General features: G+C 36.7%; 1 protein-coding gene across 1 annotated transcript in view; it reads left to right on the forward strand.

Moving 5' to 3' along the window:
- LOC149254455 (uncharacterized) overlaps nucleotides 1-24,890 on the forward strand; it is a 352,448-nt gene that overhangs the window by 203,997 nt on the left and 123,561 nt on the right. The window contains 1 exon segment of the mRNA XM_089460161.1: nucleotides 6,623-6,805. Within this exon segment, the coding sequence (XP_089316287.1) occupies nucleotides 6,623-6,805 (183 nt within the window).

Consider the following 24,890-nt stretch of genomic DNA (forward strand, 5'->3'; position numbering starts at 1 on the left):
AACCCAAAACAGAAAGAAAGGATTTTTCTCATGCGTATGCTCTTTTCTGTTGCACCTTAGTGTGATCTCGGAAAATCAAAAACATTGAGGAAAGTATTTAGTTTCCGGCCAAATCTAATTATAATCCTTAAAGCTTGGATACTTTTGCTTGGTCGTTTGAACTTTGGTTTGCGTGGTTGTTTTTTTCGTTTTCTAGGCAAAAAGGGGTTTTTCAAGTAAGCACGCACCCCAAAGGTTCAGTGAGCGAAAAAAAAACCCCTTTCTCCTTTTCAAAAATTACTAACCTTTTAAACTAGCTCACTTGGTCTAAAGTTACTTTATGAGAATAGAGGTCTTGGGTTCAAATCTTTCTTTTTGTTGAGTTACTTTTTCAAAATGCACATGTAACTTATGTTTTAAAGTTACTTTACGTAAAAGTGTTTTCACCCATTATAAAAAGTGAGTCACTTATAATTCTAAAGTCACTCTATCTTTTATTTAAGTTACAATTTAATGGATAGTTCATAAAGTACCATTGTAAAAGTGACTCAGTTATTTATAAAAGCGGGTCACATAAAGTATTTTTTTTTTTTTTTAAGTGAGCTAATTAGATTAAGTTTGGAAAGGGGGGATTTTTTTTTTAAATATAACATTATCATCAACTTCCCAACATTCACGTGGTTCGTTGGCATCTTCAACAACTTTTCTTCAAAAAGCCATAACTTCTTCATCCGAAAGCTATTTTCAGAGCCGTTTTTTTTTGAATCGACCTAATTTTTCAAGATATTTCCATTGGAACACTTAGTTTTAACATATACAACTTCGGTTTCTTTTAAAATGGAGAGTCCATGCCTAATTATTCTTGACAGCACCAACTACTTCCAATGGCTATCCTTTTTTTTTGAATCGACCTAATTTTTCAAGATATTTCCATTGGAACACTTAGTTTTAACATATACAACTTCAGTTTCTTTTAAAATGGAAAGTCCATGCCTAATTATTCTTGACAGCACCAACTACTTCCAATGGCTATCCTACATGGTGGATTTACTTAGAAGTAAAGGTCTTTATAGAATAGCCTCAGGCCAAGAGTCTAAACCTCAAGATAAAGATAAGCAAGTCAAATGGGAAAATAAGAAAGATCAAGCACGTGGGTTGATAGGGATGTCTATTTCTCCAGACCTTAGATTCCATATTGTAGAAATTGATACCCCCGATGAAGCAATGAAAAAGCTCAATAAAGTTTTTGGAATTAAAAATGAAATTAGAGCCCATCAACTCGAAAATGAGTTGCTTACATTGGACCCCAATAATTTTTCTTCCATTGAAGATTTTTTGTCCAAGTTCAAGACCCTTAGACTTCTCTTGGAAGGTGTTAAGGTTAAGAAAGAAGATGGTAGCCTTATCTATTCCATTCTTACTAAGTTAGGACCAACCTACTCTGTGTTTGTTTCCACCTTCCATTCTATTAGAGAAGCTTTTATTTCTCAAGGACAAGACTATAAGTTCCCCTCTTTTGATGCCTTTTGTGATTCTTTAATAAGAGAACAAGAAAAACTCTTACATCTTGGTTTTCTTAATACTATAAACTCTTCTAAGAAAGCCTTAGCAGCCCAACAACAACCAAGTTCAAAGAATCCTAAGAAGCAACATCCTAAAAAGAATGGTCCTAAACCAAACAAGGGTCCTAAGCCATTTCAGTCCAAAAATGAAAAATAAACTCAACAAAATTATAAGGCAACTAAAAACAAAGGGAAGAAGACTGATAAACATTGCAACTTTTGTAATCGTGATGGCCACTTAGAATCCAAATGCTTTAAGAAGATGGAAGCCTTGGAAGCAACAATGAAGAAGCATAACATCGATTTGGAGCACTTTTCAACTTCAACTTTATCTTCTAGAATAACACTTTCTGCATGTGGTTATCAAGCATCTCGGTCTGGTTATGCACTAAATGTATCTTCTTCTTCTCATTCTCATGAGTGACTCATTTATTCTGGATCTTCTTATCACATGGCCAAAACTAAAGCCATGTTTTCTTCTTTAAATGATTGTAATACCAAAAATATATATGTTGGTGATGATAGATCTGTTAGTGTTGTATGGTCAATGCAATGATGTATTATGTGTTCCTACCTTAGCCTGCAACCTTCTATTTGTATATCAGATAACTCATTCAAGTGAAGGTAAAACCGTTGAATTTTAACCTCATGATGTTTTAATTAAGGACCTAAGAGATCTTAGACATATTTTAGCTACTGGCATTTCTAATGATTCTACAAGGTTGTATAAGTTTAACAACTTTGGGTCATCAACTCTTCCCCCAGTATTTGTTGCTCATAATGATGAAGTGAACAAACTTTGGCATGAGCGATTTGGTCACTTAAACTATCGCTTTCTTCGACATCTTTGTAAAGAAAATATGGTGACAGGTCTTCCTATGGTATCTTGCAGAGATGGTGTTTGTTCTGGATGTGTACTCGGAAAACATCATCGGGGTAGTTTTGAAAAATGTGCCTCTTGGAACGCCTCAGCCCCTTTACAGCTTGTGCATAGTGATTTAAGTGGTCCACTTCTAGTTGTTTCATTCTCTGGCTACAAGTATTTCTGAACTTTCATTGATGATTTCTCCAGAGGCACTTGGGTATACTTCTCAAAACTCAAGAGTGAAGTCTTTAACATGTTCTTGGCCTTTAAGGCCTTTGTTGAGAAACAATCTGGACATCAAATTTTTAAGCTAAGATCTGATAACGGCGGGGAATATGTTAACAACAAATTCATCAAATTTTGCACTGAGCATGGAATTCAATTGCAACATGCTGTTCCATATACTCCACAACAAAATAGTGTAGTTGAAAGGAAGAATCACACCTTAAAGGAAATGGCTAATTGTATGCTTTAATCTAAAGGACTTACTCTTAATTTTTGGGCAGAAGCAATTAACTGTGCAAATTACATAGTAAATCGCACTCCTACTAAGGTTTTAAAGAATATCACTCCAAAAGAAGCATGGAGCTCAATTAAACCATATATAAGTCACTTTCGTGTTTTTGGAAGTGAAGCATGGGCCCATATTCTAGATGAGAAACATAAAGCCTTAGAACCTAAGAGTGCAAAATGTATTTTTGTTGGATATTCTGAATATGTCAAAGGATATAGACTTCTTCAACTTAAATCCAAAAATATTATCATTAGAAGAGATGTAACGTTTGCTGAAAATATATCGGCCTATGAGCCTAGTTTGGCGAATGTGACACCTCTCTCTATCCCTTCTACTTCTGAAAATATTCCTTCTTTAGATGATGACAGCGAGGATGACAATCCTCCCCCACCTTCTTGGGATCCTCCTTCAACTCCTTAGCTTCCAAAATGGGTCCGCGCTACTCGAGATATAGCAAGTGCTCTTGTAGGTGATCCTACAAATCAACATCGTACATGTTCGCAGTGTTGAAGAAAATGTAACTAGCTTCGGTTTTCATTATGACTTGTAATTATAAAATTATGTAAAATAAGAAAAAAAATATTATTATTCCTTGCATCATGGGTTTCATGAGAAAGATATGTTTACCATAGGTCAAAGACTTCTTCTTGATGTCTTTAGGATTTTATGTCTCAACATAAGTATTATAGAAGTCATGATGTCAAATATCTACACTCCAAGAACAAATGTCACTATCCTTGTGCAAGTCGGCTAAATAAAAGATAATGATCTCCTTGAATGATACGTCGGCCTAGCTTAAGGCACTCATGCTGGCCTAATACACCAACACTAATCTATATATATAAGGAGTGACGTTGCATTACACCCACAAGTCTTCGGATCATCTTAGAACAGTCAACGAAGAAGAAGTAACACAATACACAGTGATCAAGGGTGATACATATCTCGGTGAAGTCTGCCTCTTACATATACATCGTGACAACTCTCGGTGAAGTTTGAATATAGCTCTTGGAAGACTATATATATACATAGTGACAACTCTCGGTGAAGTTTGAATATAGCTCTCGGAAGACTATATATATACACAGCGACAACTCTCGGTGAAGTTTGAATATAGCTCTCGGAAGACTATATATATACACAGTGACAACTCTCGGTGAAGTTTGAATATAGCTCTCGGAAGACTATATATATACACAGTGACAACTCTCGGTGAAGTCTGGATATAGCTCTCGGAAGACTATATATACACATATCTCCTCTCGGTGGTAGCCTGTCCTATCATCATCAGAATAACGAAGAACATGAAGGACTGTCTCAAGACAGTGGCATGATTAAAGTAACTTATTCCTGAGCAAAGAACTGTAGTAGCTGAGGAAGAGGAGCCGAGGACTATGACAAGACAACGAAGGTATAAGGAGACCGAAAACTAAAGGAGTACAGTGACATAAAGTCTATAGACTGTGGATTGAAGGCCGAACAGTGCAGGGGATAGTGATAAGCATCTTGGAGGTAATCTTGAGTCAATTTTGTCAAGGGTCTTGGTATTCGTCAATTGGAATCTCTATAAGAAGAATTTTATGCGGGTTTTCCTCTCCAAGAGGGAGAGGTTTTGGCCCTGGCAGGATGCCAACATCTTGTGTTCTTGTCTCTTTGTTTTGGTAGCTATTTGATGAACTAATGAAGACACACTCTAATAATAATCAGTGAAGATTGGAATAAGAAGAAAAATGGAAAAACACCTCACAAATAGTTATCATGCTAAGAAGAATCACATTAACTACATTTGCCCTAGATTCTTCAACACTCAGTTCGATAGATCCTCTTTTTTACTGGCTCAAGCTTTAGCGAATTATGATCCTGACACCTTTGTAGAAGCTTTAGGCCATCTAGATTGGGATGCAACTATGAATGACGAATATCGTTCATTATTGGCAAATGATACATGGGACCTTGTTCCTCTTCCAAAAGGACGAAAACTTGTTGGATGCAAATGGGTTTATGGAACCAAGTTTGGACTAGATGGAAAAGTTGATAAACATAAATCTTGTCTTGTTGCTAAGGGTTTTTCACAAGTTGAAGGCATTGACTACACTGGAACCTTCTCCCCTGTTGCCAAAATGAACTCTATCTGCCTTGTTCTTTCCCTTGCTTCGTCTTTCAAATGGGAAGTCCATCAGATGGATGTTAAATCTGCCTTCTTGCATGGGGACTTGCATGAAGAAATCTATATAGAATGACCTCCTAGCTTTATACAAACAGACTCTAGTCTTGTATGTCAGTTTAAGAAATCCCTTTATGGTCTCAAGCAAGCCCTTCGGGCTTGGCATGCCAAAATGGATAGCTTTCTTTTAGACACTGGCTTTTCTAGGTGTCATTCTGACAATACTGTCTACACCAAGAAAGTGGGTAAGTCTCTTATCATTCTTGTTCTTTATGTTGATGATCTTATCCTTACTGGTAGTGATTCCAACCTTATAAACCATGTGAAGTCCAACCTTAAAAAGCAGTTTGAAATGACAGACTTAGGACACTTGCATTTGACACAAAATTTTTGGCTATATGTTTTTCTTCTTCTCAAGGTTTTATTTTCTATTTGACTCTGATCTTCGTGCTTGTTCTGCTGTATACAAACCAATGTTGCAAATACTGTTTTGGGGAATGTATTGCTGAGGGCCTGCAGGGAAAAATTATTGGAAATAATGGGGAAATATGAGCAAGCATAAAGTTGGTCCTGAAAAACCCAGAAAAATTGGTGACACTGATACATACATTTGTTCTAATTAGTAATGCTGTTATTTTTGTTGACTATTCTAGTTCCTGGTAACTACTAACAACATGCCACGCCATTTTGTGATTCTGCTTTTGTGGTTGTCCTATCTCATGTTAGATTGGATATGTTGTTTTTCATCTTGTACAGTCCCAATTTAGTCATTCGTTCTTCGTCCTATATCATGCCATTTTTAATTCTCTGCTGTCTTTGGTTTCTTTGGTGACGTTAAAATTTTGAGATAAGACTGGACTTTTACAAATACTATTTTCTTGTCATTTTTGCTCATTTTTGTTCAATTCTCGAGTCAACTTTTATTTCTTTCTCCTCCTGGACTTGTTTTTATTTACAATTTTTTCACAGGTTTGGAACTTTTTTGATGCTTGTGGTTTGCTTCTCTTCTTCAACTGGATGAGATGTTTGTTCCAGGTCTTGATTTCTTAAAGTAAAACCCTTTATGACTTCATGTGTTACTAATTATGAGCATATCCACCTGATCTGATGGTAAGATTGGATGTTATCCTTCCTTATGCCTGAGTTTATCTAAAAACTGCGAGTGAGGACTGGCATTGTAAACTGTTTGTCATGTCTGTTTTTAAAATGTACTTTTGTGTAAATGCTAAGGTGTATAGTTATGTTTTTTATTTTTATTTTTTTTATTTCCATTTGTCTTGAACTTTTTGCTATTGCATCTTTGTTCTTTATATGGTTTTCCTTCTATCAAGCACACAATTATAGGAGTGTTAGGAACATCAACAAAAAAGCTGAAAATGTTGAATCAGGATGGAAATGTTGATCAGAATGGAATTGTTACTGCTAGTTAAATATGCCATGATTTATACCAGTAGTCTAATCACTGATGTTCAATTCATATATTTATTTTAAAGGTTGAAATATCATCTAACTGGATTGTAATAACTTTTTGATTGCAGTCAAAATACAAATAAAAATAACTATTCTGGTCCTGTGAAGAGCAGTGCCTCATCACTTTTGGAACAGACATGTAACCTGATTAGGCATTTTCCAGAATACTTGGATGTTGTTGTAAGTGTTGCGAGGAAGACTGATGGGCGGCATTGGGCTGATCTTTTTGCTGCAGCAGGAAGGTCCACCGAGTATGTTAATTCTCTTTCAACCATAAAAGCTAGATAAATGATTTTTTGCTTCATGATAGCTTTTTCGCTATGGGATCTGTGTCTGAGGGAGCGAGAGAACATTTACTAAGGGGGGATATGTGCAGCAGGAAAGTTTACAATGTTGGTCCTCTTTCGTCTGTAAAATCTAGATTAGTGTTTTTGGAAGTATGTTAATACCCTCCTAGCTGTAAAATCTAGATTAGTGATTACCATATCCAAATAGTCTTTTCCTGTGGAGTGGGCCATTGTGTATCAGAAAGAAATATCATGCATTGGTTAATTGTTTTGTTGCTATTTCCTACACATTGGCCAATGAAAATGATGTTGGTGCTGAAATAAGGCCCGGTATAGCTGCTATCTATACCTGAATGTCTGCCTGCAGTGTGTACCCCTCTAGCTATCTATCTGTATCAGATAGTAAATCTGTTCATGTTGTCTTCAGACATTGGAACAACACAAAAGTAGGCATGTTCTAATATTTTTGCAGTCATATTATACATGACTATTAATATGTTGCTTTAAAGCCAACTGCGAAATAGTTAAAAAGACTTTAAATTTCAGACCCAAGTAACTGCCTGTAACCCTCCAAGCTTCAAGTACAGATGAAAATACTTCATGCTGACTTTCCAGTACTTCAATCTTACAAGGGCTCATATAACCTCGAACAATAATCATTATTTCAACTGTAACTGAAATGGGCTTCTTGCTTAATGTACACTGAAGATCTGTGTTTATTAGTTCACTTTATGGTAGAACACCTTTTGCAGCCTTTCTTGATTAGTAATAATAATCTAGTAGTATATTATTTCTAGATTCAAGATGAAATTCCCTTGGCCCATTGCTAAGGGTCATGGGAAGTGATGTTACATTTATCATTGTTGTGAATTTATTGCGAAGGGTCTGCCAGCTTGAAATATAACTTATTGCCATTGGCAATGCCACGGAAAAGATATGAAAATATTGGGAAAAAAATTACAAAAATAATAATTTTTTCTATTTTGTAAACATTTTGATCTAAAGCGACAATAACATCAAACAAAGACATTGCTACGTAAATATGAAAATAAAATTGACATATAAGATGTATAAGTCTATAAGATGCCAAGTGGTACATCAGACATTGATCTTGAAATATGATATCTGTCCTGAGTCATAAGTCCTGACAGGATGATACCAAATAAGCTCAAAATAAAAATAAATGTATCTCATGAAATGAATCACGGCAATGAAAACATGGATTTCCCCTTGTTTGCCTGATGGAAAATGGTCACAGTATCCCCTAACCACTTTTGCAACTGAGAGTTAAAAGACCAAGAATCTGGTTATAAGGCGAGACTGATGTGAATTTTGGACAGGGTGATAATTTCCATTGACTTGCAATAATTACTGAAATTATTGTGATAATTTCAAAAGATGAAATTATTGCTATAATTATCGTTGAGATTATCGGCTTGGGGAATGACTCAATGTATCGCGATATAGGTGATATATCGTTATATAGGCAATATATCACTGATGGAAAGTATGGATGTCCTGATGACAAAGGCATTCCTTGATAATCGAGGCAAACTGCTGCATACATCTTTTTGTTCCTCCTATATGATATATGGAAACTTTCTACAGTTGCCTTGTGAACATCATTGATTGAGTTCAGCATGAGGTGCATCCAAACTATGTCACAAGGTTCGTCGAACCTTAACCTTGAGGTTCGAATTTTGGCGAACCTTAAAAAAATGATGAGGTTTGGCAAACCTCATCGAACCTCATAGTCGTTGACCAAGTCCATAGATCAAAACTCATAACTTCTTTTCACAACTCAATCTTGTAATTTATCCTTGCAGTTTCCATGTCCGTGATAGCATTTTTTATGTTTACTGATGTTGATTTCTTACTATTTATATATATATATATATATATATATATATATATATATATATATACACACGAACCTAATGGCAAACCTCATCAAAAAATTCGAATTCAAACTGAACCTAATCATTGTCGAACCCGAACTCGAACTCGAACCATGTGACATTGCATCCAAATATGTGAAAACATGCTTAGTTCAGATAACATTAATCTGAGATAAGACCAAACATTGTTTTATTTTGCATGTTGTCTTTTATTCTTGCAAGGATCCATTCTAACAGCCCCAAATCTTTGCAAAAGAGTTTAATCCTAAGTCACATGAAATGTGGAAACATGTATAGATTTCTGAAACTGGAACACTTGGCACCATGACTATGCCTCTCTCCTGTTATGTAAAAAATTAGTTAGTTTTAGGTTTATTATTTAATTTTAGGTTAAATTAGACGAAAGGGCACGATCATAAGATGATGCCCTTTCCCCAAAGGGTGCCCATGGCGATATATAAGCCAGGAACCCCAATGTAAACAAGCATCTTCTGACAATTAATTATTAATAAATATTTATATATATATTTTTCTGCGTATCAGAATTTTTCACTTCATTTGATATCAGAGCAGTTCATCCTCGACCGGTAGTGGTGCAGCTAGCAGTTTTATCGCTCTTGTGATTGATTCCATCGCTCATTCTGTCACACTGTTCATACTACTGTTCTGCTCCTCTGCCCTCTTTCCACCGTTTCTTCTCTTATCCGTGCGACTGTCATCTATACATAACGCACGCTCCGGGCTGTAACTTGTGCCCCTCGCCATCCGTCTCATTCTCTCTCAGCCGACCCTGCTGCTGCCATACACACTCCTAGCCGCTGTTTTAGCACCCCCGTTCCCTCGCTGCATCCGTTCTCTACACCTCCAAACTCCCGTTCGTAGTCTTCGGCATACCCATCCCCATCCGTCCGCTGTCCAGACTTATCCCGTCAGCTTCCTCCCTTCCGCCAGTCGCTTTTTTCTTGCAGCCGTCGTGTCCCTGGTGAACGCCGAATTATCAGTAGTCCATCATAAATCTGCGGTAAAATTCGAGTTATTTTGAACAGTCAAAAAAGATACGACGTGACTGTTCGTAGTGGTAGTAACGCGTATGATATATATATATATATATATATATATATATATATATAGATATCATACGCGTTACTACCACTACGAATATATATATATATATATATATAATTAAACGTTAATTTAATTATAATATATGTATATGATACCACAAATTATATATATATATAATTATTAATTTAATTATAATATATGTATATGATACCACAAATATATATATATATATATATATATATATATATCTAAGTTACCAGGATTCGGATACGGATACGGATACGGATACGGATCCGGATCCGGATCCGCTAGTTTTTTGAAAATCTAAGATCCGGATACGGCAAGGATACGTCACGTACAATATATATATATATATATATATATATATATATATATATATATATATATATTTATATTTAATTATTTATTTAATTATTTAAACTTTTAAAAAACACCTTAAAGCTAAAAAATCAAATACTCCATGAAACCATCAAACATTTTTAGAACATTGAATGATAAAATCATAAATATGAAGATTAAAACATTGAAATGGTGCATCGTCCCTCATACAAAGTAACAAAAAGGTCCAAGGATCATGATTCATAATATCATGAATGATAATAGTAAATACATTTACATATCCTCAAATGGATCTATATCTTCTGCATATTGCAACTCTACATCATGAATAGATGATGGGGGTCCTGGAATGTAGGAAGTTGCATCAGTAGGCTGGACTGGTGGTGGAACAATATCCTCAAGTAGGTTGAGGTGAGTCATGGCATTCAGTGTCAGGTTCAAGTCAGAGATCTCAGGCTCCACATCCCACATCCTGCTCGGACCTTTTTTATACTCTGGTTCAACATGTGATAGAAGACGGAGGTTGGAATGAACATAAACAAGGTCCTCAGCCTTTGCCGCTCCCAACCTGTTTCGCTTCACTGAATGGATGAAGCCATATGTACTCCAATTCCTCTCAGCTGATGAGGAACTAGCAACCTGTGATAACAACCTAGTGGCTAGAGTAGACAGATGAATGCTATCCCCACCATGGAAGCCCCACCAAGTAATAGGATCAAGATGTCCTCGATCATCCATAGCTACTGGATCTGAAAAGCTACCAGTAGACTGTACAAACCCTCCAAATTCTTGGCGGACTTCCATTGCAACTCCCATATCTCTATAAATTTTCTTCAAGGCTGTCTTGTATCCTTGTACCACTTCAGAATCTTTGTTTGGTGCTGCTCTACCAGGTAAAGACAAAATTTTAGAATGATAGTATTTAGGGTGCAATGCATATGCCAGAAGGTGTAATGGCGTGGTCATTTTGTTCCACCTTTCTGTAACTATGTCCTTCACTAAATAATAGAATGTTTCATGAGGGTCATTTTCACTTGCCCTGATAATTTCCCTTATCCTCTCCAACATACTATCAATGTTTTCATAAACTTCCCCCAAGCAAGGTGTATCTGTATCAAATGCCCTGATCAAGGTCAAGATTGGTTCAGTGAACCGTAGAAGATATTGAACCTTGTCCCACCATGCATCATCAAGAATGATGGACTTGATTTTTTGCCCTCTATCAGAAGTGGAAGTCCTCCATGATTCCCAAAGAGGGTCAATGACCATTGCTTGTAGTGCTTGTCTCACCTCCACAAGTCTCTTTATGACAAGAGTGTGGGAGGCAAAACGAGTTTCAGCAACCTATAAGTTTCAAAAGGCCAAATCTCAAATGAGAAACCATATATAAATTTGTAATTAAAAATAAGAATTTCATTATTTCTAATACAAATAGTATTGATTAAAAAAATTACCTTCAGTAGCTCCAACTTTGCAAAACCCCGATAAATGGCTTGGGACATTGAATGATTTGTTATGAACATTTGGATTTCTTTTGATGCTACATATATTTCATTAATCCATTCAATCTCACCAATCTTGGCAAGCATAAGGTTCAATGAATGGACTGCACATGGAGTCCAAAAGATGTGATCATATCGACCCTCCACAATCAAACCTGCAACTTTACAAACCTGTGCGTTGTCCGTAATGACTTGGACAACATTATGTGGCCCCACACTTTCTATTGCATCAATAAGAATTGTGGATATGAAAGATGCATCTTTCTCTATTCCACTGCAATCAACAGCCTTCAAAAACATTGCCCCTTGGGGGCATACTGCAACAACATTAATTAATGGGCGGTTTCTTTGGTCTCTCCATCCATCAGAAATGATGGACACCCCTGTTTCTGCCCATGTATCCCGGATTGCCTGTAGCTGTCTATCCACGGATTGCCTTTCTGATGCCAACAAGGTAGTGCGGACCTTTTCATATCCAGGGCTTTTGTACCCTTTTGGCGCTTCATTAACTGCCTTAATCATTTGTTGCCAGTAAGGGGAACGCACCAAATTGAATGCTAGCCCATTTGCATAGATGCAACGAGCTACATGTTCATCAGCGATGTCTCTACCTTGATTATTGAAACACGCTTCAAGAGGGCCTAGAGTGGCCCTTTTATTAGATGTAGCAGCAGGCCTAGATGGCAATGGAGGCCTAGTTGTAGAACTTTGAACTGGGTGTTTTCCCATAGCAAGTTTCCTATCAGCAGCTTCTTGCAAAGATGCATAGAATTTCATTTTTCCAGGATTCAAACCTTGGCCAGGTTTGCCATTTGCATCTTTTGGCCCGGTGCATACTTGCACCCCTTGGTTAGTTTGACCGGTGAGATGGGCCTTCACTCTAGTATATGAGCCATTTTTTATATCTTGGCATTCATTGCACTTCCATTTAAATGAACCACCTTCGGGGTTTTTTCCAATAATCTCCACATACTTGGTTAGTTTGATTGGTGAGATGGGCCTTCACTCTAGTATATGAGCCATTTTTTATATCTTGGCATTCATTGCACTTCCATTTAAATGAACCACCTTCGGGGTTTTTTCCAATAATTTCCACATACTGCCATAGAGGAGATTTTGGGTCTGTTTTGATGATTTCCCCTTCACTATGCTCATGTTGTGAATCTTGTGATGGTTCCATTATGATAATGGTATAGACTCTATTGGTTACTTGCAACTGCATTTAAAAGTCAAATTATAATATATTAATATTATCCATAAACAATTAAAAATTAAATTGTAAATACATTAAAAAAATTAAATTTAAATTTTAAATACATTTTAAAAATTTAAATAACATGATGGCTTAAAATTTTAAATAACATATATTAAATATTAATATAACTGTTATTATTATGTTATATAACATATATATATAAATATTAAATAATAAATATACGAATATAATATATATAACTGTTATTAAACATTAAACATTAAACATTAAACATTAAACAGTAAATAACATATATTAAATATTAATATAACTGTTATATTATGTTATATAACATATATATATATATATATAAATATTAAATAATAAATATACGAATATATTATATAGCTGTTATATTAATATAACTGTTATTAAACATTAATATATGAATATATTAATATTACACTACATATATTAACCGTGCACTACGCTACGCTATATAATTGATAACAATAATGTATTAAAAATTTAATTACCTGGTTAACGCTTAAACCCTCGGCGCTTTTAAAATTTTTGCGGGCGTGAATAGTGCTGCCCGACTGTGTTAACACTGCGTGCAGGGGAACCGGCGGCCTGACCAGAGTGAATGGTGCTGCGTGCAGTGGGGCCGGCGGTAAGCCCGCAACGAAAAATTCCTGTGCAGGAGGGGCCGACGGTTGGAATGGCGACAAAAGAAAAGGGTCAAAGCAGACAAAGCACAGCAGAGTCCGACAAAAGAAATGTTATAATATATCTGGGACCACAAAATATCTAAACCTAAAACCTAAAAAATATCTGCCTTTTTAACTTTTTCGGCCACCTATCACCGCTTCCGGCAGCCACCGGCGGGATCCGTATCCTGTAAAGGCTAGCCGTTTCCAAAATCTGTGTATTTAAAAAATACGTATTTTTACCGTATTTTGGAGTATCCGTATCCGGATCCGGTTCAGATCCGTGGATCCGGCAATACTCCACCTGCCTGTGCCGGATCCGGTAACTTAGATATATATGGTTAATTTAATTAATTAATTAATTAAAAAAATATTAAACTGGCAGATAAATACACGCCCCCACATACTCGCTCAATGTCAATGACAATGGCTGATTTCCAAAAAAATTGTTGGATGCGGAGCATAAAGTATAACAACTACGACGAGGTCAATAAAAGATTAGATGAATTCCAGATCAAGCTTGAGGGGCTGACTGACAATATTAAAAATCTTCAGGGTGCGACAAATCGAATAGAAATAAAGATGGAAAATCAACATGCCCAAACAGAAGTAGATCTCAGAGAGTCCTTAACATTGTTGAAACTTCTGTGTAAAATGATGAATTGTACACCCGCACAACTACTACGAGAAAATGAAGAGAATCTAGAGCACAACTCATCAGATTCAACAAAGTCAACAGACTATCATGAAAAAGTTGAATCCCCAAAAAAATCAGCGACACCCCACCAAGAAATGAGTAACGCGACTCTTACAAACAAGCAACTCTGGGATACTTTTACCAACCAACACCCCTTTTTTGCTCAACCATTAGTGACATACTAGCGAAGGGCAAAAGTCGAGATGCCTAAATTTGACGGAAACGAAAAAAACAATGTTTCATGGATAAATAAAGCATAAGAATACTTTGAGATATATGATATCAATGATGATGACGAAAAGCAGTGTTCCACAGGGACTCGCCCCCCCCTAGGGGTCTAGTTTTCTCGCTCCCCCGCGCTCCGGGGACTTGGGGATGAGTAGGGGACGTTTCTCCACGCTCCCAAAAATGAGGAAACTCAAGGGGACGTGCCAGGGGGTCGTTTCCCTTTCTTGAGGGGGCGTTTCCGGAAAGGGGGACGAGGGGGTTTGTTTCCCGTCTACATCTTCCACTGCTAACGTTTTGGAGGTTGATAATATGACAGGGTGTAAGATTCCAACATCAAGTCGTATCCTGATCTCACATATGTAGAGCACGTTTTGTTGCAGGATGAAGAAACAGACCGTCATTAATAAGTAATATAATTGTTAATATTTCTAGATATCAGAGTCTCCAATGTATAAGTACACACACCACCCTCATATTCTTTAAATAACGTCACTCGCATTCCTATATCGCTGGAAAACACCGTATTTTGATCACTCCAAATATATATACATAAACTCCAGGATGTGTGTATTCGTTTGATGAAATGGTGTACGAAATTTTCAGATAGAATGTATATACACGTTGGAAGAAAGTGGTTGACTAAAGACGCTCCCTTCTCAGCATTATATTTGTATTTTTGATGACTTTATAGCTAAGTCACAGGACACGTCCTCCAAGGTCCCGTGTCCCGTATTTTATGTGTCTGACACGAAAACAGCCCTAAAACGTGTCGAAAACGTTTTTCATTGTGTCCTGTAAAATGTAAAACATATTCGCTGGTTTTCGTCGTGTCTTGCATCTGGAAAACGCGTATTCCGTTGATAGAAAACGTTGCCTGCATAAGCTGCATTTTTTTTTGAAAGAAACAAATAATTTTTGAGTGGGGCAACTTAATGATCAAGTCTAGGCCCTAGTATTGATATGCTATTCATGGTAATGTTAAATTCTTAAAGTAATCTTCATTTTCATCCTTTTACTTAAATTTTTAACATTACCATGAAATGGCTCAAGATGTTTGAGAGCGGTTCCGGCCTCATTGGATTTCATATGGAGAAAGTAGAATTTTAGATTTCATTCAAAATGCAGCAGACTTATCAGTTTTTCAGGATTTCAGGATTGGGAGATTGTAATGTTTCCAGGTGACACCACTTGCCCGGGCTACCCCTGCCACTAGTAGAGGATGTGGTCTACCTCCTATAGCTCCTACTTCTAGTTCTTCAGCTTCTAGAGCATACCAAACTCCACTGCCAACTCCACCAGCACCAGCATCTACATCTAGAGGGAAAGGGAAAGCTGTGGCATTTTCTCGCAAGAGGGGCAGAGGAAATCAATAGGATTAGACTTTAGTTATTTTCTTATGTGCTTGTAAGTTGTACATGAACAATGAACAATGAATATTCAAGAATCAAGACCAAACATATCACATTCTAATTTCTAAATAGTAAATTTTGATTCTATTTATTTTTTTAAAGTGAACTATGAACTTTGAGAAGTAATTATATTTTAATTTGATTAGATAAGTTGCAACCTGCAATTTAATATGGATAAAAAACTATATTTCGGTATATATATATATATTTTATTAAATATATATAAAATGTGTCCCCCATGTCCTGTTTCCAGGTCGCTGCGTTTCGTATTGAATACTCATATTTACGTGTCCTCCGTGTCTCGTGTCCTCGTGTCATGTGACTTAGCTTTATAGATACAGCGATTTCTGTCGCTGACTTAATATATGTGTCTGGTTTAGCAGAATTGTCGAGATCTTTGGAGATTTGAAATGAATATAATTATGCTATTAAGCAGCAATTGTTCTTGAAAGTTTGAAGCAACGCCCGCTCAGACCGCATGGCCTTTAATCCCGTAAGAAGCTAAGGATTTCGAGGGAAGATTGCCGTGGCTTGTGAGAAAAATTGTATTGCTAAGCGGCTCATCCTTAATTTCACACCGTGCTTTATAAAGTTGTTCTTGTTTGTCTAAAATAAAACATTAGATTTGATTGTTATGGGTAAAATTGGGATTGAATTTTGTAATAGATTGTTTAGTTTAAGTGGTTTGGTTTGGTTTGGTGAATTTTGTAATAGATTGTTTAGTTTATGATGTATGATTATAAATTAGAATTTTAAATTTATATGATATTAGAAATTTAGATAATGATATTCATATCAATGATCATGCTTTGCAGCTTTTCAATTCAAACCCAATTGTCATAGTGGACTCAATTAATAAATTATATTTTATATTTATAAGTTTTTAAGACCCTGACGCTCCCCCACGTTTCCTAAAAAATGGTGGGGAGCTTTTGCATAGGCCGCTCCCGCGCCCCCTCGCTCCCTCGCTCCCTCATCCCGGAACCTTGGTGGAACATTGACGAAAAGCTCAGGCACGCATCCATGAAAATGGAAGGGGAAGCATATAATTGGTATATGTGGTGGAAAAAGACAACACACGTCATTAGTTGGAGAAAATTTAAGGATGCATTCTTTAAAAGATTCCAAGGTGTAAAGGAAGAAGAGTTCTTTTCAAAACTCATCAAATTACGACAAAAAGGAAGTGTGGATGAATACACTCAAGAATGGGAGACCTTAGTAACACGAGTACCTAGGTTATCAGAATCTCGTCTAATTCAGTCATACTTTTCAGGAATCAAAACCCATTTACAAGTAGAACTTGAGATGCATGGCATTACATCAATAGAAGTAGCAAGACGAAAAGCAAAAACAGTCGAAAAGAAATTTGAACCAATATTTTGGTTAAAAGCGGAAAAAACATATTCAAGACGAAGAATACCCCAGTATGTGGACTCAAATAATATGAGATATGTTCCACCACATCGTCGTGAAGAGGAAAAATCTAATGTGGAAATGCAAAGGATAAAAGAGGGTAAATGCAAACGCTGTGGTGAGAAGTGGGATCCCAAACATAGATGTGCTAAAGGAAAAGAACCAAAGAACCTATATAATTGTGAAGCAACCAAAGATTCAAACAGTGAAGATTTTGACATAGAAGAAATAAAAGATGCCCCAGAATTCTCATCAGAATTAGATGACGGAAGTATTCCGCAAGTGTCATTATCAACTATGACAGGTATATCACAACCTCAGACCTTAAAGTTAAAAGGACACATAAAGAAGAACAACGTAGTGGTTCTTATCGACTCTGGTAGCACACACAATTTTTTAGATGCAACCGTGGCAAAGAGACTCAATATTTTTTCATTTCCCTTACGAAACATGAAAGTGATGGTAGCTAACGGTAAGAAGATTGAAAAGGTGGGGAAATGCCATAAGATCAAATTGCAAATTCAAGACTTTAATTTAGAGTCTCTGTTCTTCACGGTACCATTAGGAGGAGTAGATGTAGTCTTAGGTATCCAATGGCTACGAACATTAGGTACTTATGCTGCCAACCATCAAGTACAATTTATAAAGTTCAAATGGGGAGGTCAGAAGTACAAACTACACGGATTCCAAGCACCCAAAAATCAAGTTGTATCATCATCTCAGATGATGAAGCTGAGTCGAAAAGGAGCACCCGCTTATGTAGTATAATGTCACCAATTAGAAATGTTATCCGCAAATATGACTAGTGAAGAGTCATCAGAGCTACAAGATCTAATTCGAAAGCATGAAAAAGTATTTCAAGACCTACCTATGAAGATGCCGCCTAATAGGGAAATTGAGCATACAATAGAAGTCAAGGCAGGGTCAGACCCCGTCAACATCAAGCCATACCGATATCCACATCACCAAAAAACGGAAATTGAGAGATTAATCCACGACCTTTTAAAGTGTGGGACCTTGATCATCTTGGAATATCCGATCAAGTGGAAGGACTTAGCCGAAGAAGACGCTTCTTGGGAGAATGAAGCATTTTGTCAACAACATCCGTCGTTACGTATGCTTTGAGGACAAAGCATTCTTTCGAGAGGAAGGCAATGTTATGTAAAAAATTAGTTAGTTTTAGGTTTTTAGGTTAAATTAGACGAAAGGGCACGATCATAAGATCATGCCCTTTCCCAAAGGCTGCCCATGGCGATATATAAGCCAGGAACCCCAATGTAAACAAGCATCATCTGACAATTAATTATTAATAAATATTTATATATATATTTTTCTGCGTATTAGAAGTTTTTCACTTCACCTCCCCCACCCAATTGGGTATTTGGGGGATATATATCACATTAATTTGCAAGAAAATAAGAATGATAGAGATAAATGAGATTTTAGAAGGAAACCCATGTTTATATTAACTCTTATAGATTATTACATGATGTAAAGTCCCATAGATTGGTGGTCTTTGTTGAGAAATCGGGAGGCTTGTAGTTTAAATTAGATTTCTCTTTCTTTGATAACTGCTTGTGAAATTTGTTGGCTTCTTATTAATTTAATTATGTTCTTATTCATCAAACAATTATCAAATGTTAAAACACGAAGATCACAGTACACAAGAAACACAAGATATAGGCTCCAAGCTGGGCAAAACCCAAAGTAATTCTCTTCTTATAGAATCAGATCAAAGTGAGATATCTAAGACCCATGACCAACCTTCTAGATGCCAAGTCAATCCCTCCTTCTGCACAACAAATCCATCAACAACAAGAGACCAACAACACATATTCAACAAGAGATAAGGGAGAACTTCCACAAACCCTTCTCCAACATCAGACTTCGACCCTCCTTCTGCGAAATTTCAGAACTAATTGAGTGAATTGTGTTAGAAAATGTAACTAGGTTTGGTCTTCATAATGATTTTTGTATTTATATCACTGTATATTTTATGTAAAAGAAAAAGAAGAGAAAGAAGAAAAATATTTATTATTATTATTATTTTATTATATAAGCATGTTCTTCACGCTTCTAGGATTTGTTGAGTCAAAGAGTCAAAGGTATATTTGGACCTATTGTAAAGAAAAAGGAAAAATATTTTTTAATTATGTAATTTCCATCAAAATTACCTCTAGATGCCAAGTCGACCCTACCTTTCATGTCGGCTCCGCCCCAAAGGTCATGCCTATTTGTAATGCTCTAGACATTATAAATAGAGGATGATTTGAGCTCATTTGGACACACATAATTCGCTCAATTAATTCTGAAATTTCGCAGAAGGAGGGCCGAAGTCTGAAGTTGGAGAAGGGTTTGTGGAAATTCTGTCTTATCTTATCTCTTGCTGAAGATTTGTTGCTGGTCTCTTGTTGTTGATGAATTCTCTATGAAGGAGGGTTTGACTTGGCATCTAGAAGGGTCATGGGTCTTGGATATCTCACTTTGATCTGATTCTATAAGAAGAGAATTTTTTTGGGTTTTCCCCTTGGAGGGGTTTTGCCTTGGCTTGGAGCCTATATCTTGTGTTTCTTGTGTACTGTGATCTTCATGTTTTTACATTTGATAATTGTTTGATGAAGAAGAACATAATTAAATTAATAAGAAGCCAACAAATTTCACAAGCAGTTATCAAAGAAAGAGAAATCTAATCTAATCTAATCTGTAAGCATCTCGATTTCTCAACATGGTATCAGAGCTAAGGTTTGAAAAAGAGGCTTGAAGGTCATTTCTGTTGGCATATCTCTAAGGTGTTGAGAAATCTAGGGCATTAGGATTAGGTGATTTCTCTTCTAATGATAACTGCTTGTGAACACTTTTTACTTCATTAGATTAGGTTCTTCTCTTTGTTTAGATTATTACAATGTTCTTCTTCGTCAAACAACTACCAAAGCATAAACAATAAGGAGATAAGAGACATAGAATGTAGGCAAACAACCAGGGCCAAAACCTCTCCAACTTGAGAGGAAAATTCAAAACGAATTCTTCTTCTTATAGAGACTTCAATTGACGAATACCAAGACCAAGACCCTTGACACAACAACCTCTCCAAGACCAATTCACAAGACCCTTCGTCACTACTTATTCTACTGGCCCAAGTCAACACAAGTCAAATTGTGTTCTTGCCCTGCTAGTCTCGGTTACTCTAAAATTTCAGTCCTTTTCCACAAATCTACAATTTGTACCTTTGTAATTCCGCACGTATGAGGAGATGGAGAGAGTTTAGGATGCTTTTTCTCCTTTGCTTTACTTGAAGACTTCTCTTGGTGTTTCGGCTAGCATGGGAGGTGGATTGGAGACCTTCTTGATGACTTCTTCAAGGACTGATTTGATACTGCTGCAAAAACCCTAGTTTCTGACACACATGTGAAGAGATTAATCCAAAAACAATGCCAAAGATCTTCGCTCTTCTTCTCCTCTTTCTCGCTGGTTATAAGGCTGCTCTTCTTGTGATTTTGTGCTCCTTTTCTTGTCTTGATTACTTGACCGAGTTTTGTCCTAGGTGAGGTCGAGTTGCCCTATATATAGTGATCTGTCCATCAAGAATAAGCCGACTTTTCCTTGTGAGAAGGCTGACAAGCCTTTCTAGATTTATCCTTAGGCCAACATCAAGGGGAGCTTGTGACAAGGTCTTTGAGGGTTTGTGACACAATTAACTTTGCTTTTTACAATGTATAATATGCCCAAATGGGTCTTCAAACTTTGACTTTGACTCAATAGAATTTATGACATGATGACCAACCCTAAAGGCTCACAATGGGAGCCTTAACTATAAAATACAATTCCTTGATCATGAAACCCATGATTCAAGCATTACAAAAATAATTTTACTTTCTTCTTTACATCAATTACATAAAATCATGATTACATGTCATTATGAAGACCGAACCTAGTTACACTTTCAAGCACTCCCTCTTAACTAGGGAGGTATTCATAATCCATACAAGGTACTTGGATATTCCCAATCTGAAGAATTTTCATAAGAAGAGTCGGATTGGTAACCCATATGTATAACATCATGTCAACCAACATTGTCACATAGCAAGGCCTTGACTAACAACAATATCTCTCCACAAGATCAGAGCACAATGTTGGCGAGACCATTGATGTATAGACACCCTCATCATTGTCTTTCTTGGAAGTTGGAACATACCCTACCCGGGTTCTCAAAGTGTGTTTCACTAGGACTATTCTTATCTTGTATTCCCAGTCCTCAAAGAATATCGGTCCTCTACGACTACTCTTATCTTGGATGCCATAACTCATCCTCAAAGAGTATTGAATGCCGGATGTTTACCCAATCCTCCATTCTGTCTTCTCAAGTGACGACAAGAATGATGTGTCTGTCTCTCCCTCTCAACTTAGGGAGGACATACCCATTCCACTGAAGGAATGTACCCATTCCTATAAACAAGAATGTACCCAAGCTCCCTCTTAACTAGGGACTTGACCAAGCTCCCTCTTGACTAGGGACTTGCTTCTAGCAACTCTTCAGGTGGAGATCATGGGATAACCAGTTGCTTGTAGAACTCCTTCCTTTGATGTCATGAATTTCTTCTTTGTCATAGAGTCTACATCTTTCGAGACTTCTTTATAGGGCACAGACCATCCATCACTTTCATCCATGAGTCAGTCATGTCATCATTCCTTTCATTGGAAAGTGATCCATTAGTCCATATTTGGTCTTCCTTCATGCCATGCTGCCTTCTTCATGCCATGTTTCCTTAAGGATCTTTCATCCTGCTATATGGGCATCAGTTGCGGAAGACATCCACAACTCTTTCCTTGGCAGCCCTGCATAAGCCCATCCAGATATTATTTAAAATAAGAAATGAACATTAAATCAAAGTTACCTTTGTGATGGTATTTCATCATGACATCTTCTTGTGAGCATCAACATCCTGCATACATATTGACACATCTCCAAAAGATATATGCTGTCAAGGGTCTCTTTCTTTTTCAGACTTCATCAGGGTCTTCATATCTTTCATGGAGATATCATAGTCAAATCTTTCAGTCCTTGGATGTTGATTGCCTCTTCCATAGTTGCATATTTCATGATCTCTTCCTTTCTTTCTTCACACATTTCTTTTCCAGGAACTTCCAATCAGAGTTCCTCCAATTTTAGTCAACCACCTCATATTTCATATGAGGACATATTATGTTGATTTCATTTAGTCAATGTGTGACCCATGCCTTCCTACATCCTTTCAAAAGAGGAGATCCTATCTTTTGATCATGCTCTTGAGATAGAGCATTTATCCATGTTACCTACAACCATATGACATGACTCTATTTTATCAAATACAAGCATACATACCTCATTATCCTTTTAGGTCATCTAGACTTCCTTCAGTAGCTTCCTTGATTGAAAGAACTTCAATCCCTTGACTTTTTTTTACTTATTTTGACATCATACCATCCTCCCATGAATTCCTACAAGTTGGAATTCTTGATGAAACACTTGCTTCCTCTTGATTGGTGAACCTTCCGATGAAGATTCCAATAGAGGATCTTGAGTATCCTCATCCTGTAGATGTTTCCTTTTGGCTGATGTATGATGAGCTTTGTACTAGATGACTTTTTTTTTCATAAGTACCACTTATGCTTCTAGTGAGGTTACCAAGAGCTATATTCTTCCATGGGTGATTGCCATAGACTTCTTTTTCTTCTATCTTTCATGCTTCTCATGATGATGTCACGAGCTCTTGGTTTTAATGCTTCAATGATGCCATGATGCATCCTATGATTCTCTCTTAGTGACTCATGATAGTCAAATCTTACAACAAAAAACTTGAAGACAAAAACTTGAAAAGAACTAGGTGAGGAAGACTATCTCAGTCATAGTAGAGATCTTTTACTTCTTCTTTCTTGCATTTCTTCTTTTCAGGTTCCTCTACTTCTTCGGTGATATGGGCTTCTTCTCTTCCTTTTGTTATTGTCCTTCTTGAGCTTAGGGCAATCTCTCTTGTAATGCCCATATTCTTGACATCCATAGCATTGAATCTTAGCCATGTTCTTCTTTTTCTGAGGACCAAATTTTCCAAACTTTCCCTTTCTTTTTGTCATTGTAGCATATGCTTGATTTTGCTCACTTGATCCTACATCAATTTTTGCCTTCAACATGGTTTCTTCAATCTTGCATAGTGACCATAGATCCCTGAATGGAGTCGCTTCTTTCTTCCCATAAATGCTTAAAGTAAAGTTCCCTCATTCCTCTGGTAGTGCATTTAGTACTACGGTGGTCATCTCCTTGTCAAACATTATTTCTCCCAGATCTTGAAGTTGATCCCTTATTTCATATATCCTCATAAAGTATGAGGCTATTCCTTCTTCTTTTGATATCCTTAGCTTGTAGAGTTCTTTCCTTAATGAGATAACTTCTCCTACAATGTTTACGGAAAACAAGTCTACCAGTTTGTCATATATATCATTTGAACTTTCGAGTTTAGATACATATGGGATGAGGGGATCCTTGATGGATTCTATGAGAATCCTTTGAGCCCTTACTTCCCCTTTCATAAACCTTGCAAGTGCTTGAGCATCTTCTTTTGGAGGTTTGGTGATTGAGCCTTTAACATGTTCCATGACCTCATTTTCAGTGAGATTCATATCTGTCCTCTTCTTCCATGCAATAAAGTTTGAAGCCCCAACCAATTTGTTGCTTTCCTTTCAAAAAGACATTTTGACAGATTTAGATGTAGACACAAATATACTTACTTGTGAAGATGCTTATTCCTCTTGCTGCTTCCTTGAATTTGATGATGATATAGATAATAGAGAACTTCTCCTTGATGAAGATAGTTCTCTTCAAGAGTGATCCTTGACTCCACAGAGAGGGAGATCACTTTAGATCCTTTGATGGTGATGTCCTTGTTGATGATGATTGATGATGACTTCTTGATGATGTCTTATAAGATGAAATCCTTATTTCAATGAGAGGGAGATTGCCTTAGAACTTTTGACGATGATGACAACGTCCTTGATCTTGCTTCTCTTGGATGTGTAGTCTTCAGGTTACTTTGATTTGTAGATCTCTTCAACTTGAGCAGGGTCTTTGTGGTCTTTAGATGATGACTTGAGGATCTCTAGACTTCTTCTGGTGTAGACCTCTACTTTGAGAAATCATCAAGTTCAACAAAGATACATTAGTCAAATACAAGGTCAAACATACCTTCAATATAGTTAGGTCAAACCTGGTCCATCTGCCTCCTAGTCAAGTCAAATGGCTTCCCAAGATACTCAGTCTGGTCTTTTCTGCTAGGGAAGAATTTCAACCCTCTTCTACTCTTACAAATTCGGTCCTGTAGCTCTGTAATACTTCAGAAATTCGACATTACAGTGGCTTAGAGTTTTTTTCCTCTTTTCCTTAGGAGATCATCCTTCTTCAATAGATATTCATCCTTTTCTTTTCAGAGCAGGCCTTAGAAATTTGTCCCTTCTTCAATTGAAATGTGCCTCAGATTTGCCCAATATTCTTCCTCTCACACATCCACAATTCTGCATCTAAGTCGTCCTGTTGCCTGTCTCAAA

This window comes from Pinus tabuliformis, chromosome 7, assembly GCF_031772625.1.
Source record: "Pinus tabuliformis cultivar Carrire ecotype Pingquan chromosome 7, CPIR1, whole genome shotgun sequence".
NCBI lineage: Eukaryota > Viridiplantae > Streptophyta > Pinopsida > Pinales > Pinaceae > Pinus > Pinus tabuliformis.